This window comes from Gastrolobium bilobum, unplaced genomic scaffold, assembly GCF_033153095.1.
Source record: "Gastrolobium bilobum isolate Gb01-03AN ecotype WA unplaced genomic scaffold, APGP_CSIRO_Gbil_v1 utg9312, whole genome shotgun sequence".
NCBI lineage: Eukaryota > Viridiplantae > Streptophyta > Magnoliopsida > Fabales > Fabaceae > Gastrolobium > Gastrolobium bilobum.
Window position 1 is genome coordinate 184,736 of NW_026898497.1, and position 11,651 is coordinate 196,386.

The 11,651-nt window shown below is 34.1% G+C and overlaps 2 protein-coding genes across 2 annotated transcripts; both read right to left on the reverse strand.

Moving 5' to 3' along the window:
- Positions 1-4,196: 4,196 nt before the first annotated feature.
- LOC133316885 (nudix hydrolase 18, mitochondrial-like) lies at positions 4,197-5,237 on the reverse strand. The gene is made up of 5 exons (XM_061518683.1): positions 5,140-5,237; positions 4,895-5,006; positions 4,691-4,774; positions 4,455-4,583; positions 4,197-4,337 (listed from the first exon to the last, which is right to left on the reverse strand). Exons 1-5 carry the CDS (start codon positions 5,235-5,237, stop codon positions 4,197-4,199), a joined length of 564 nt encoding a protein of 187 aa, XP_061374667.1.
- A 4,007-nt stretch (positions 5,238-9,244) lies between these two features.
- LOC133316892 (probable inactive receptor kinase At1g48480) lies at positions 9,245-11,417 on the reverse strand. Its single transcript, XM_061518690.1, has 2 exons — positions 11,191-11,417; positions 9,245-9,396 (listed from the first exon to the last, which is right to left on the reverse strand). The coding sequence occupies exons 1-2, from the start codon at positions 11,390-11,392 to the stop codon at positions 9,245-9,247; spliced, it is 354 nt and encodes a 117-aa protein (XP_061374674.1). The 5' UTR covers positions 11,393-11,417.
- Between the last annotated feature and the right edge of the window lie 234 nt (positions 11,418-11,651).

Consider the following 11,651-nt stretch of genomic DNA (forward strand, 5'->3'; position numbering starts at 1 on the left):
ATTCTCTTAGGAAATTTTCTCTAAATATTTTTCTAGATTTAAATCATCCAAATAGCTGACTTAATTATTAATCTAGATTGAAACAATCATAATAATTATCATTTATGAGGATAATTTGAAATCAAAATAATTTCCATAACGATTATTTGTCTTGATGTTAATTCTCCAAAATTAATTAATTCAATTATTAATCTAGATTTTTAATAAAAATCATAATAATTATTAATTAATTTCTTAGGATAATTTAAAATCAAAATAATCTCATAATAACTATCATACTAGTCGCTGAAGACATAATAGTTATTATGCTCATGCAATCATACAAGTTATGCAACGATATGACACCACCTATTCTATATGGCATGTTATCACAATAAAGCATGTTATCAATCATATAATTTATACCAATCAATAAAAGCATTAAATAATAAATCATAATTACTTTAATCCATGGCCTTCCTATTTTAAAGAAAATTAAATTAAATTAAATTAAATAATACAACTTTGGAATTCGACTTTCGCCTAGCCCATAGTATCTGTCTCAAGCCCCTTTAGGGTTTCATGGGCCCAAAAGCCCAAAGACCCAATCCTTTGGCGAGAAACCCTAGGACGCGAAAGAGGAACCCTAGCCGTCAGGTCTGCCGCACCGTCACCCGAATTCAAATCAGGCTGAAACTCCAGGGGAAGGACCACCACGTAGAGACGAGTGCACCGCCGTCGGAACCACCCAAAAAGGTGGCCGGACGCTCCCTCACTCTCCAATTCTTTGCCGGAGAGTGGCGACCACTCTCAGCCGCTTGTGGAGGCGCGTGGGGGTGCGTGAAGGGTTAGATGGCGGTGATCCACCCACCGTTGCGTTCGTCTTTCCGTCGTATTTCCAACCATATATAGATCGCCCCATTCTGAGATCGGGAAGTCCTCGAAAAGTCTCCGACAGTACTGACTACGCATCTTACTCGCGGTTTCTCGATCTTGAACTTTTACAAAATATTGGAAAAATACACAGAAATTCCGAAAATAAATAAAAACAGCAAGGAGAAAACCTAATCATATGGGATTAGCCTCCTTGTTACAAATCGAGAAATACACGAGAGACCCTAACCATGGATTAAAGCATTTTTACCGATTAGAATTTAAACTTTTATGAAAATGAATTATAAAATACACATGCTAGATTCATACCATAATCCTAGAACCCTAGGTGCCACATTCCAAGAAGCAAAACTAATTACATGAATAGTGAAACTAGATTCACATACCAATGTACAGCCAAGGCTCTGATACCAATTGTAGGAAATCTTAGATTTATGCGGAAGCGGTTTAGGACCTAGTACATTGGTATGCTTACCGAATCATCCTTGTTTCACAATTACCTCTCGGTGCGCAGGTCTCGTGTAGAATCTTCCCTTGTAGGATTCCTCTTCACGAACAGCTCACCTCAGCGCCGCAGCACGAACAACCTCCTTGAAGCTGGACTGTGGCAGATCTTCCAAACTATCTCTCGAGGAGGAAGGAGAAGTGTGTGGGCACTGATTAGATTCTGAGCTTGCCTCTTTCTCACAAAAAAGACCTCTAAGGCTGATGACTTAAGAGGTACTATTTATATAGGTTCCAAGAAACCCTAACTCATTGAGCTCTAGGTTTTTTGGGCTCTTCTCATACTAATAACCCATTTAGACTTTAGTAAAAGAGCAAACCCAACAGAAACGGCTTCAACACTTTCCCTATCATATATATATGGGTTCAAGTTTTCTCATGTTGTAGGATAGTAGGAGAGAAAAAAAGTAGAGAGAAGTTAAATGTGGGTCCCATCTTTTATATTAAAAAAGAAAAGAAAAATTAATTGGCACGGAAAACGAATTTGTGTAGGAAAAAATGTTACTCTCATGTAGCATGAGAGTATTATTTCCCTATATATATATACACACAACACAATTGACTTTATCGATTGAAGAGATTGAAGGACAACTGTGACATCTCACTATACCTACCGTCCTCAATCTCATCCTTACTTTAGCACAGCCTAGAATATTTCATTCTAATATAGCTTGCATTGGACATTCGGTTGCATCAGCTAAATCGTCTTGAATAGGCTTGCAATGTTAGCACTAGCTAACACGGATATATAATTAAAGGGAAATATTATTCTTATGCAACATAAGATAATATTTTTTTCCTACACACCCATTGATTTCCGTGTAGTTTAATTTATAATTTTTTATTTTTTATAAGTGAGTGGGCCCCATCCATAATTGTGTCTATGGTAGGAGATAACACTCTCCTACAACATGAGATTACTAAAACCCATAATTAAATATAGTTATTAGTATACTACACTGGGCATCAATGAGCAAGACTCGCACACGCTAAACCCAATAACAAAACTTTAGTTGTGACAAATTGGAAAATTATTTCTAGAACGTGATATTTTAAAACATAATTTGCGAAAAAGTGGCAAAATGATCGTTGCACCTTTTTTTTTATATACCATCTTATTTTTTTTTAACCTTATGAAAGAGTGATCAAACATGCTCCTAACTTTCAATTTTGTGTTTTATGAATTAATGTTAGCTTTGCCTTGGTCTGTATAATGACTACAGGCTACGGGCTTCTCTAGCCCATATGTTTACATTGCCATCTTCATGACTAGACAGGCCTGCCCACCAGTATCTTCGGCCCAACAAATTATTTTAAGAGATCGATTTCATGTGTAGGCCTGAGTACGACACTTGCTGTTATCAGGTTTGGGCACTATCCCCACTCTCCCTGGAGGCTGAAGCCCACATATATACTTCTTTTTGGACCAATACAATTTCAATAAAATTTCTCTTTGTGGGATATGGCTCATACTTCGCATGCTGATGATGACTCTTGTTGTCGGATCAGCAAAAAGACAACTGGACCCATGAATAATTGTTATTAGGATTTTTTCTAATCCTATTTATATTCTCTTTGTAAACCGAGTGACTTGTAATGAGTGGCGGTGAAGTGAATATAGTACAGACAAGCTGGACGTAGCTTAAATTGGATGAATGAGGATAAATTGTTGTATCTATTCTCTCTCTTTCTCTTTTCGTTTGCATTGTCTATTTCCAACAGTCTTTGACCTTTCGGTTCTCAATTTCGCTTTAGCAATTCCACCGTTGATCAAGATCAATGGCTGGGTTCAATTTCACAAGCATCCCTCTAAGCAGCAAAGGAGTATATCAGATCATACCTCAAGCATCAAAATTAGCTTCAAGTTGATTGTACCAAAAATAAAAAAAATAAAAGTAAAAAAATAAAAAAAATAAAATAAGCATGTGCCTTTATCTTCACTTGTGTCTTGATTAAAAGGTAGAATTAATTAGAACAAAAATTACAATTTTTAGGATGCATAAGATGTAGAACAAAAAAGATTTCTAGCGGAAAACGTCAGAACCCATTGGATCAATTCATGTAGATTTCTTTGAATCATGTGCTTCAACTTTATTCATGCTAGATAAAATCTCCTTTCATCCGGAGGGTATTGAACTTGGAAATGAATCCTCTCTCATGTCAAAAGAACTGACATAGTCATGTGAAAAGATCACAACCATATATATGTTAATCAACCATTATGATTTTGTAACTATTTGTTTCAATATTTTTTTCCTCTCTTTGTTTCTCACAATTGATCTATCTTTATATGATTATAATTCTTTGTATAACCATATCGTTTTTTTTAACACGAAAGAATTTAGATTCGTTCAACTTCTAATTTCCACACACTAACCATATCATATAGTAAAAAAATTCAGCATTTCACTGTTTGAACTCAAACAAGCCTTATCCCTACTTAACATAGGCATATACATCCTTAGCTAATGCAAGACATTTATCTTATCGCACTTCTGCCATGCCCATCACATACATGTTTTGTCAGTTGCTTGAAAACAAAAGCAATTCGTTTATTTAACAACTGATTTCCGGAAGTCTCACCATACAGATGCACTGAATTCTCACATATATTTGTCATGTTTTTGCCCCATTAGATATAAATTAAGTTTTTTTCTTTTGTTTTTTTAGGGGAATTGTCAACTTTTTTTTTTATGCGATATACAACTATTATTTATATTCTAATTCTATCATTTGTACAAATTCCATCCCTAGTTTGGATCCTACTATTCCTCATCAGTTCATGCCGTCAAAGAAAAGCTAAAAGGGCTGCTGTTAATTTACAAGTCAGATTTGGCATCTCCTATGCATATTACAGAACCTACTACTTGTTTTCGAGCCGTGAGACGATTCACTAGTCTCTCTAGAGCTTCTTTCATCCACCAGTGTTGACACACTTCCCTTGCTTCAGAAACGCTCATCTACACCCACAAAGAAAAATTCAAACACTATCTCAGTGATCATTTAGAAAACAAAGTTGAAAGAAATAGAAAAAAAAAATCAATACACTATTTCAGTATTACATGTTTTTAACCTACCCATATTCTTCTACGAACGTTATGCTCTGGCCAGAACTCTAATTGCTCTTGAACAAGTAGAGGAAACATATAGCCTTCATAGAAAGTATCATGGCTTTTGCTTTTGAAGCTCCACTTACCCAATTTGCCCTACAACAACCCAAAAAAGAGCATTTCAACTTGCTAGTTTTACATTTGATAATGGCAAGTGTGTGATTATTTTAAGCCCAATAATTAAGTTGATCAAATAGCCTCACCCCAACAATGCCTCGTACACCTGCTTCCTCTATGGTTTCTCGCAAAGCTGCCTCCTTTTTTGATTCGTCTAGTTCCCAGCCTCCCTGGTGTTTGGTCAAACACACAACACATTGAACAAAAAAAAAAAAAGAGAGTAAATAAATCAAAATAATATACCATTTGGGTGTTGAAAATAATTAACTAATATATTGGTGTAGGCTTACCTTAGGAAATAGCATCCCTTTGCCTTTCTGAGAAGTAATAACCAAAACTTCTAATTCTTGTGCTGCCTCCATGGAAGTTTGGTCACCATTTTTATGTCTGTATGGTATGCATCTGCTAGGTAGCGCAGGCACAAAATTGTTAAAAAAAAAAAAAAAAAAAAAAAAAAAAAAAATGAACGTTGGATTAAAAACAAAGAAAAGTTCAATGGAAACCCATATAGAGGATTAGGGTACAAGAGACAAACCCCACGACTTGGCGACGACCTTTTCTGTAGCGTTGCAACTCCCTGCCTGACCGAGAAACCAATGCCACAACGTTTTCTTGGGAAACCAAAGCCGCCATTTTCTTTTTTTTTTTTTTTTTTTTTTTTTTGGTGAGGAACTTTGAAAGAGGAAGAGAGAAGAAGGTAAAAGTTTGAGAGATGGGAAGGCAAAAGTAGTGAAAGCAAATTGAGTTAATTAGCGGATAGGATGATAGGAAGTGGGGGTCCTATTAATAATGGAATTATGGTAATGCTACAAAGAATGTCATAGCAAGGGCATGAGTGGGGAGAAATGTCAATATAATAAACTATATGATTACATAGTTTTCGCAGTGATATCTAGGGTGTTTGCAGTCTGGGTTGAATCGATTTTGAAAGCAAGAATCATCTGATTCAATTCCTCCGGTTTGGATTTTTTTTCAAATCTGATCCAATCAAATCTAAATTTTTTCGGTTTGAATTAGATCGGTTTTCGATTTTTTGAAAATCCTAAAATTTATTTCACGATTATTGTGCAAATAACATATTTTGAATATATTGACTTTGTAATTTTTTTTTTAAATACAAAAGCATTAGTAAACTATAATATAGCTTTTTTTTTTTGCAACGAAATATGAAGCTCTACAAAGATAAAATTTTGTTGATGAGATGTGATTAGATTTTTTCTTGGGATTAGTTGATGGGTTAATGGGTCTTGGGTTTAGAAATTTTTAAGCTATTATTAGGAAAAAATCAAAGTAGGTAGAGGAGAATTAATATAGTGGATCGGTTGGGATTTGATCGACTTTTATCAACCCATTCAAAAATCGATCCAATCCAATTAAAATTTGCGATTTTTTTTTTCAGTTCTTGGTTTTCCGATTTTCGATTTATTCAGTTATCGATTTTTCGGTTCGGTCACCGCTGTTTGAATCGATTTGGATCGGTTGATGAACATCCCAATGATATGTGGGATATCTTTAGGGGGAAAGAATTTAAAAGCAAAATAAAACATAGACGTGTAATTCTCTATCTTTGTATGATTTATTAGTAAGATTTTGTCTTAATATATGCATTGGAAATGGTCGAAGTGACGGCTCAATCAAATTGGCCAAAAGCATCTTCATCCACCCATATATTCGCGCCCACCTTCCAAGAAAATTAGGCAAACCGAAACGCAACCCCTTCCTCTCTTTGGCCTTATAAGAGACGAGTTGCTTAACTTTCAACTCCATATTACTATTGCATTTCTAGCACATGCATGGTTGTTAGCTAGGAAATATAAATAAGAATAATGATATGATAAGACATCCATACGTGAATATTTGGTAAAGTTTAAAAATTAAAAGACACAATACTGATAAGATACAATGTACAGAATACCAATACAGCAACCATAATAGTGAAGCACCGGTGCTTCATTGATTCTTTAGCCCATGAAATGTTAGTCATATTTGATTTGGCATTTCTTCTATCGTCATTTTGTTTTCCAAAATAAGGGTGTACTCTCTCTCCCTCTTGCTTGCTTTGGTGTCACGTGTAGATATGTCAGCGGTGGTAAATTTCTGGTGACCGAAGTATATATTGGCAGTGATACACGACTTGGTAAGCTATCTAAGTGGTGATACATCTTTATTTCCGTTTTTGTTTTGTTTTATTGACACTTTTTAAATGTTATCTGTGTGTTTTTCTTTTTATAGTCATATGTCTTATAAGTGGTTTTCCAAAAGCAAGAGAAAGAAGTCATTGAAGTTCACACACGTGAAGTTTATCATTGACATTAATCTTGGAGTTCCACCGAAATCAACCACTTTGGTGTAAATCTGATAACTTGATGATAGATACATATTTAAATAAAATCATATTGTTTATATTTATCCTAAAATAAATTTTCTTTCTTAATTATATCATATCATATTTTATGTAATGAACACCTTTTTTAAACAAAATGGCAAAAAATTCAAGATGTCTAATTAAGAGGAATAAATTCTTTATTACTTAAATCAATAATTGTTGATAATAAATAAAATTCAATTTTCTTGAAAGTGTTAGAGTCTCTTTATTTCTGTCTGTTAGAAAATTTAATGGTCCTTTGAGTTTGATATAACGGTCATGTGGTGGCTGCACTAAAGTTGTTTGACGAGTCTTGACGATATTATAATGGTCAGTTTTTTGGTAGTATAATAAGTTATTAAGTTAATGTTTATTTGTGTGTAATGTGTCTCTTAATTGTTATGCTTTTTAGTTTTAGTTTCTGACTTATATTAAGTTTGGATCAGTTTATGAAATATGTATTCCCTCTTCAAATATTGTGAGTTATATTTCTGCATCTTAATTTCTTTTAACAGTGGTATCAGAGCCAAAGGTTTGGTTGGGCCGGGTAGTTAGAGACGGTGATGTTTCAAGACCTCCGCAGAAGGCTAGTGTGACTCCAATAGTTAAAAGAAAAAAGACTTCCGCAGAAGTTGCCCTTAAAGGGGAGCATGATATTGGGTCTCACATTTGAGGGGAAGATGTTGGAAATATTCAAGTATGAATTATAAAGAAGTACCACATCGGCTAGACATAGACCAAGCGATGACCATATAAACTGCAAAAGATCCATAAACCTACAGCCTTAAAGTTTTGGGTTGAGATGTGGTGTCGGCCCACTTATTGTGGTTTATTGCTTGGCCCATGCCCATGGATATATCCCTTGCAAAGAATTTTGGGCTCCCCCGTATCATTCTTAACAGAAAGTGCGAACTTGAATAGAGAAGGAAAAAATTAATTTATTAAAAAAAATCAAACCTTTGACATTAAATTACACTAAAACTAAAATTTTAAAGACTTATTCGTGGACTTGTGAAATAATAAAGTTGTGAGATACTTAAAAGTGCATGGGTTTGAATCTCGTAATACATTTCACGCCTTTCTCCCTGTTCTTTCTCATGCGTGTTTCATAATAATTATTTGGAAAAAACAAATATCATGTTATAGGAAAAATTCTTATGGGGTCCATCATTTTTAAAACAAAAGAAAATTAAAAAATTTGATGGGTTCACTTTTACGTATCTGTAGGAAAATTCTTCATGTCATGTGAAAGGAAAAAAATATTACCCTAATTATTTTCGTACTTTTTAGCATAAAATTGTTTCGAAAAAAAAGTTGAGGATAACAGACAACGTCACAAAATAAGAGCCCATGGGATTTAGGGACTGGAAAAGCCCACGGAGCCCACTACGACTCCAGGACATCGCCAACCCAAAACCAAATAATCACACTACCATTAACCTGTTTTAGCTTATGCCTCAACGACACAGATATGTTGAAAGATAAAAATAATTGATGTGAAAATGTCAGTTATTATTATTTATTTATTTTTTCTGAACCATGAATACGTATGACAACCTTATGTATATTATTGGCCTCTTACAAACGAGGAGAGAGACAATATTGGTAAAAATTGCTTAGTCAATGGTTAATTGCAAAATATCAGTGGAGCCATGCTACTAGAATCAAGCCTCCATTTGTCACTTGTTATGTCTATGTAGTAGACAATGTCTATATAAGATTCTAAATTAATTCTTAAGAGAACATATAAGATATTCTAAATTATTTTAAAATATAATTACTACATCACAAAATATTTTTTATATATTAATTCTAAGAGTTCATTTTGTACGGTTCAGTTGTTGACAAACGGTAGGCTGGACTTGAAGAAGAACTTGTTTCAGTACACCAAAATTACAATACAAACCGAATATTCTAAAAATTAAATTGAAAATAAACCGGGGGATAGAAAATCAAAAACGGTTTCTATAATCACTCAATGAATGAACAAACCCCAGTATAATATACATGCCAAAAACAGGTCAATGACGAAAACAACGATGTCTCTTCTCGATTCTATATTCAAGCTTGGGAAATTTCGTTATATGCATCTTTAAACGAACCATGATTCTTCTCTGAAATAGGATGACAAACTTCCTGAATCCTTCTTGCCACCACATCCATTGAAGGCCTCTTGTCAGGATATTGAGCAGTACAATCAAGAGCAAGCTGCAAGAGCTTTACCATTTCCTCGACAACATTGTGGTACCTGAGAAGCTCCATGTCAAAAACTTTGTTATTCCATGAGAAGGATGTTTGACGACTTGATATTTCCATGAGAGGTTGTTTGGCCATGTGAATGTAGGTACGCAATCCCACGAGCAGCACCAAGGGCAATGGAAGACCTTGTTTCCCAACTCAGTAGAGTCCTCCCAGCTCCATTATTTGCTATAACATGAAAATGGAAAGATATGTAAGCAAACATTAACTGTCTAGAATCCAAATTAAAATCCATATTAATTCTAAATCAATTGCAGTATCATTCACCTAAAACTTGCCAAAAAAGAAAAAGAAATATTGTTCTTTGCAAGCAGCATTTCATCAAATATTAAGCCTTATACTAAAACCATAATTGAAATATTTAAAATGCAATAACTAAATCCTTGAGCCTTATGCTGTCAGCGATACTTCAGAAGAATTTTGAATGTTAGAACATTAAGTACAATCCTGAAAGGAAATATTTAATGACACCAAAGTTTAAAAGACTGAGGATCAGCTAAGAGGCACAAAATTCAGATTTCTCAGACAATGCTTTATATATCATCAAACTAAACTCTTGATGCAAGATTTCATCTCCCATAGGAAAAAATGTACTACAAATATGCAGTGGCCTCGAAATCAGAATTTCATATAAATTTTGTCACTAAATACAACTATACAGGCAAACACATCAATATTCACTCGTCACTCGTGTCAAAGCGTGAAAGCTGAAAACGCATCTTTTATTAGCCCTTTCAGCCTTGAAGCAAATGGGGTCTTCCAGCTTCAGCAGTGTATAAACTCACAAAAATTTGCTCACACTTTTGTGTCTCAAATCTCAATAATGTAGCAGAATTGGCTTCGGATTTTGTTACACTGGGGAGGTGATACTTTTTTACCAACTAGAATGGACGCAAATTATCTTAAAAAGCTCTGGTGAATTAAACAGACAAAGAGAACCGGACAAGATAATGCTTGAAAGAATCTTGAATAAGAAATCGGTGCAATCAATAGTGCAAAAAAGAAAATGCAAAAAGCATGAACAAATGTGCGGTACTATTGGAATCCTAGCAGATCACGAAACCAGAAGACCAATCTTTAAGGGAGAGGGACTATTATACCAAGGAAGAAATGAGAAGTAGAATATGATGAGATACAATATATGAATGTATAAAATTTTATTAGTTCATGGTAATATGCTATCATTGTATTTTTAGTTATAAATATTATATATTATCAAAATATATGTTCCGAGAGAAGTTCCATTGTTTGCAGCCAAAATATTAAAGTTTTGATTATATAGCTTATATCATGTCAAAAAATAAGTTAGTAGGGTCACATATAAATACTAAATTTCAAAAAAATAAACTGAAATCAGACAGGCACAAGATGTGATGAAATATAGCCATACTTGAGACAAGAAGGTTAGTGACATAGAAAACGGCGCCATGACAATAGAATCCCGTGCGATGCACGAAAGAAAAAGATCAAAAATTCTGTCGGCGTCTGTCGTCGCTTAATCGCTAAAAGAAAAAATCGTGTTAATATTTTGTGCTATCTAAGGAGGTGAAAAAGATATAACACTCATATAGAATTTTGTAAGTATCTACCACAAACAAAACTCTGCAATTAAGAAACATCAATTATTATGCAAATAAAAGATAGTTATATACTCTATAATTGATTATTCTCATATACAACAATCATTTGATTTATAATAGGTAATACTTTTTTTATGTTGAATAAGAAAAATATTATCTCCTATTCAAATAATAAATAGAAGAGAGAAAAAAATTGGAAGTGAAAGAAAAAAAATTTGTGAGATCCATTTAAAAAATATGAATGTAGGAGATAATATTTCTAGTGTGCAATATAAAAAAAATGTTACCTTTATAATAAACAAAAAAAGTAGCATGATGACACGGAAAAGAGAGGATACTATTGTCCAAAAATGACAACCAAGCAAAAAAGATGCCTACTTACAATGTAAGAGTGCAGATAAGCTTCCCATGGGCATATAATCATAAACAATGAGCTTTTCATCCCTGCGAAAAGAATAACCTCTGAGTGGGACCAAGTTCTCATGAATCATCTTCCCCACTTCTTCAATTTTTTCTCGGAATTCTTTTTCTGTTGAGACAACATCCTTCAACCTCTTCACAGCCACACTAAACCCCATTTCCATAATAGCCTTAAAAGTGGTTCCAAATGTCCCCAGCATTTCAGCAGAAGCCCTCAACAACTCCTCCAAATTAAACAGTTTATTCACATTCCCAAAAAATACCAAACTCTTATCCCCACCACCACCACTCTTAACATCACTCATTTTCCAATGTTGATGCTCATTGACAGGCATAACAATATGACGGAAAGAGTGTCCATACTCGTGAGGTTTACCTCTTATTTATAGGATTTTATGATGTGCAGTGAAATTCAGGATATTT

What these genes read in the sequence shown, in the direction of transcription:
- LOC133316885 (XM_061518683.1), bottom strand. Translation starts at nt 5,237, where the DNA reads ATGGCGGCTTTGGTTTCCCAAGAAAACGTTGTGGCATTGGTTTCTCGG. An exon ending in GGTCGTCGCCAAGTCGTGGG is followed by an intron (nt 5,007 to 5,139) that starts GTTTGTCTCTTG and finishes GCTACCTAGCAG; the next exon opens with ATGCATACCATACAGACATA. An exon ending in GTGTACGAGGCATTGTTGGG is followed by an intron (nt 4,584 to 4,690) that starts GTGAGGCTATTT and finishes GGGTTGTTGTAG; the next exon opens with GGCAAATTGGGTAAGTGGAG.
- LOC133316892 (XM_061518690.1), bottom strand. Translation starts at nt 11,392, where the DNA reads ATGGAAATGGGGTTTAGTGTGGCTGTGAAGAGGTTGAAGGATGTTGTC. An exon ending in CTTATCTGCACTCTTACATT is followed by an intron (nt 9,397 to 11,190) that starts GTAAGTAGGCAT and finishes TTCATGTTATAG; the next exon opens with CAAATAATGGAGCTGGGAGG.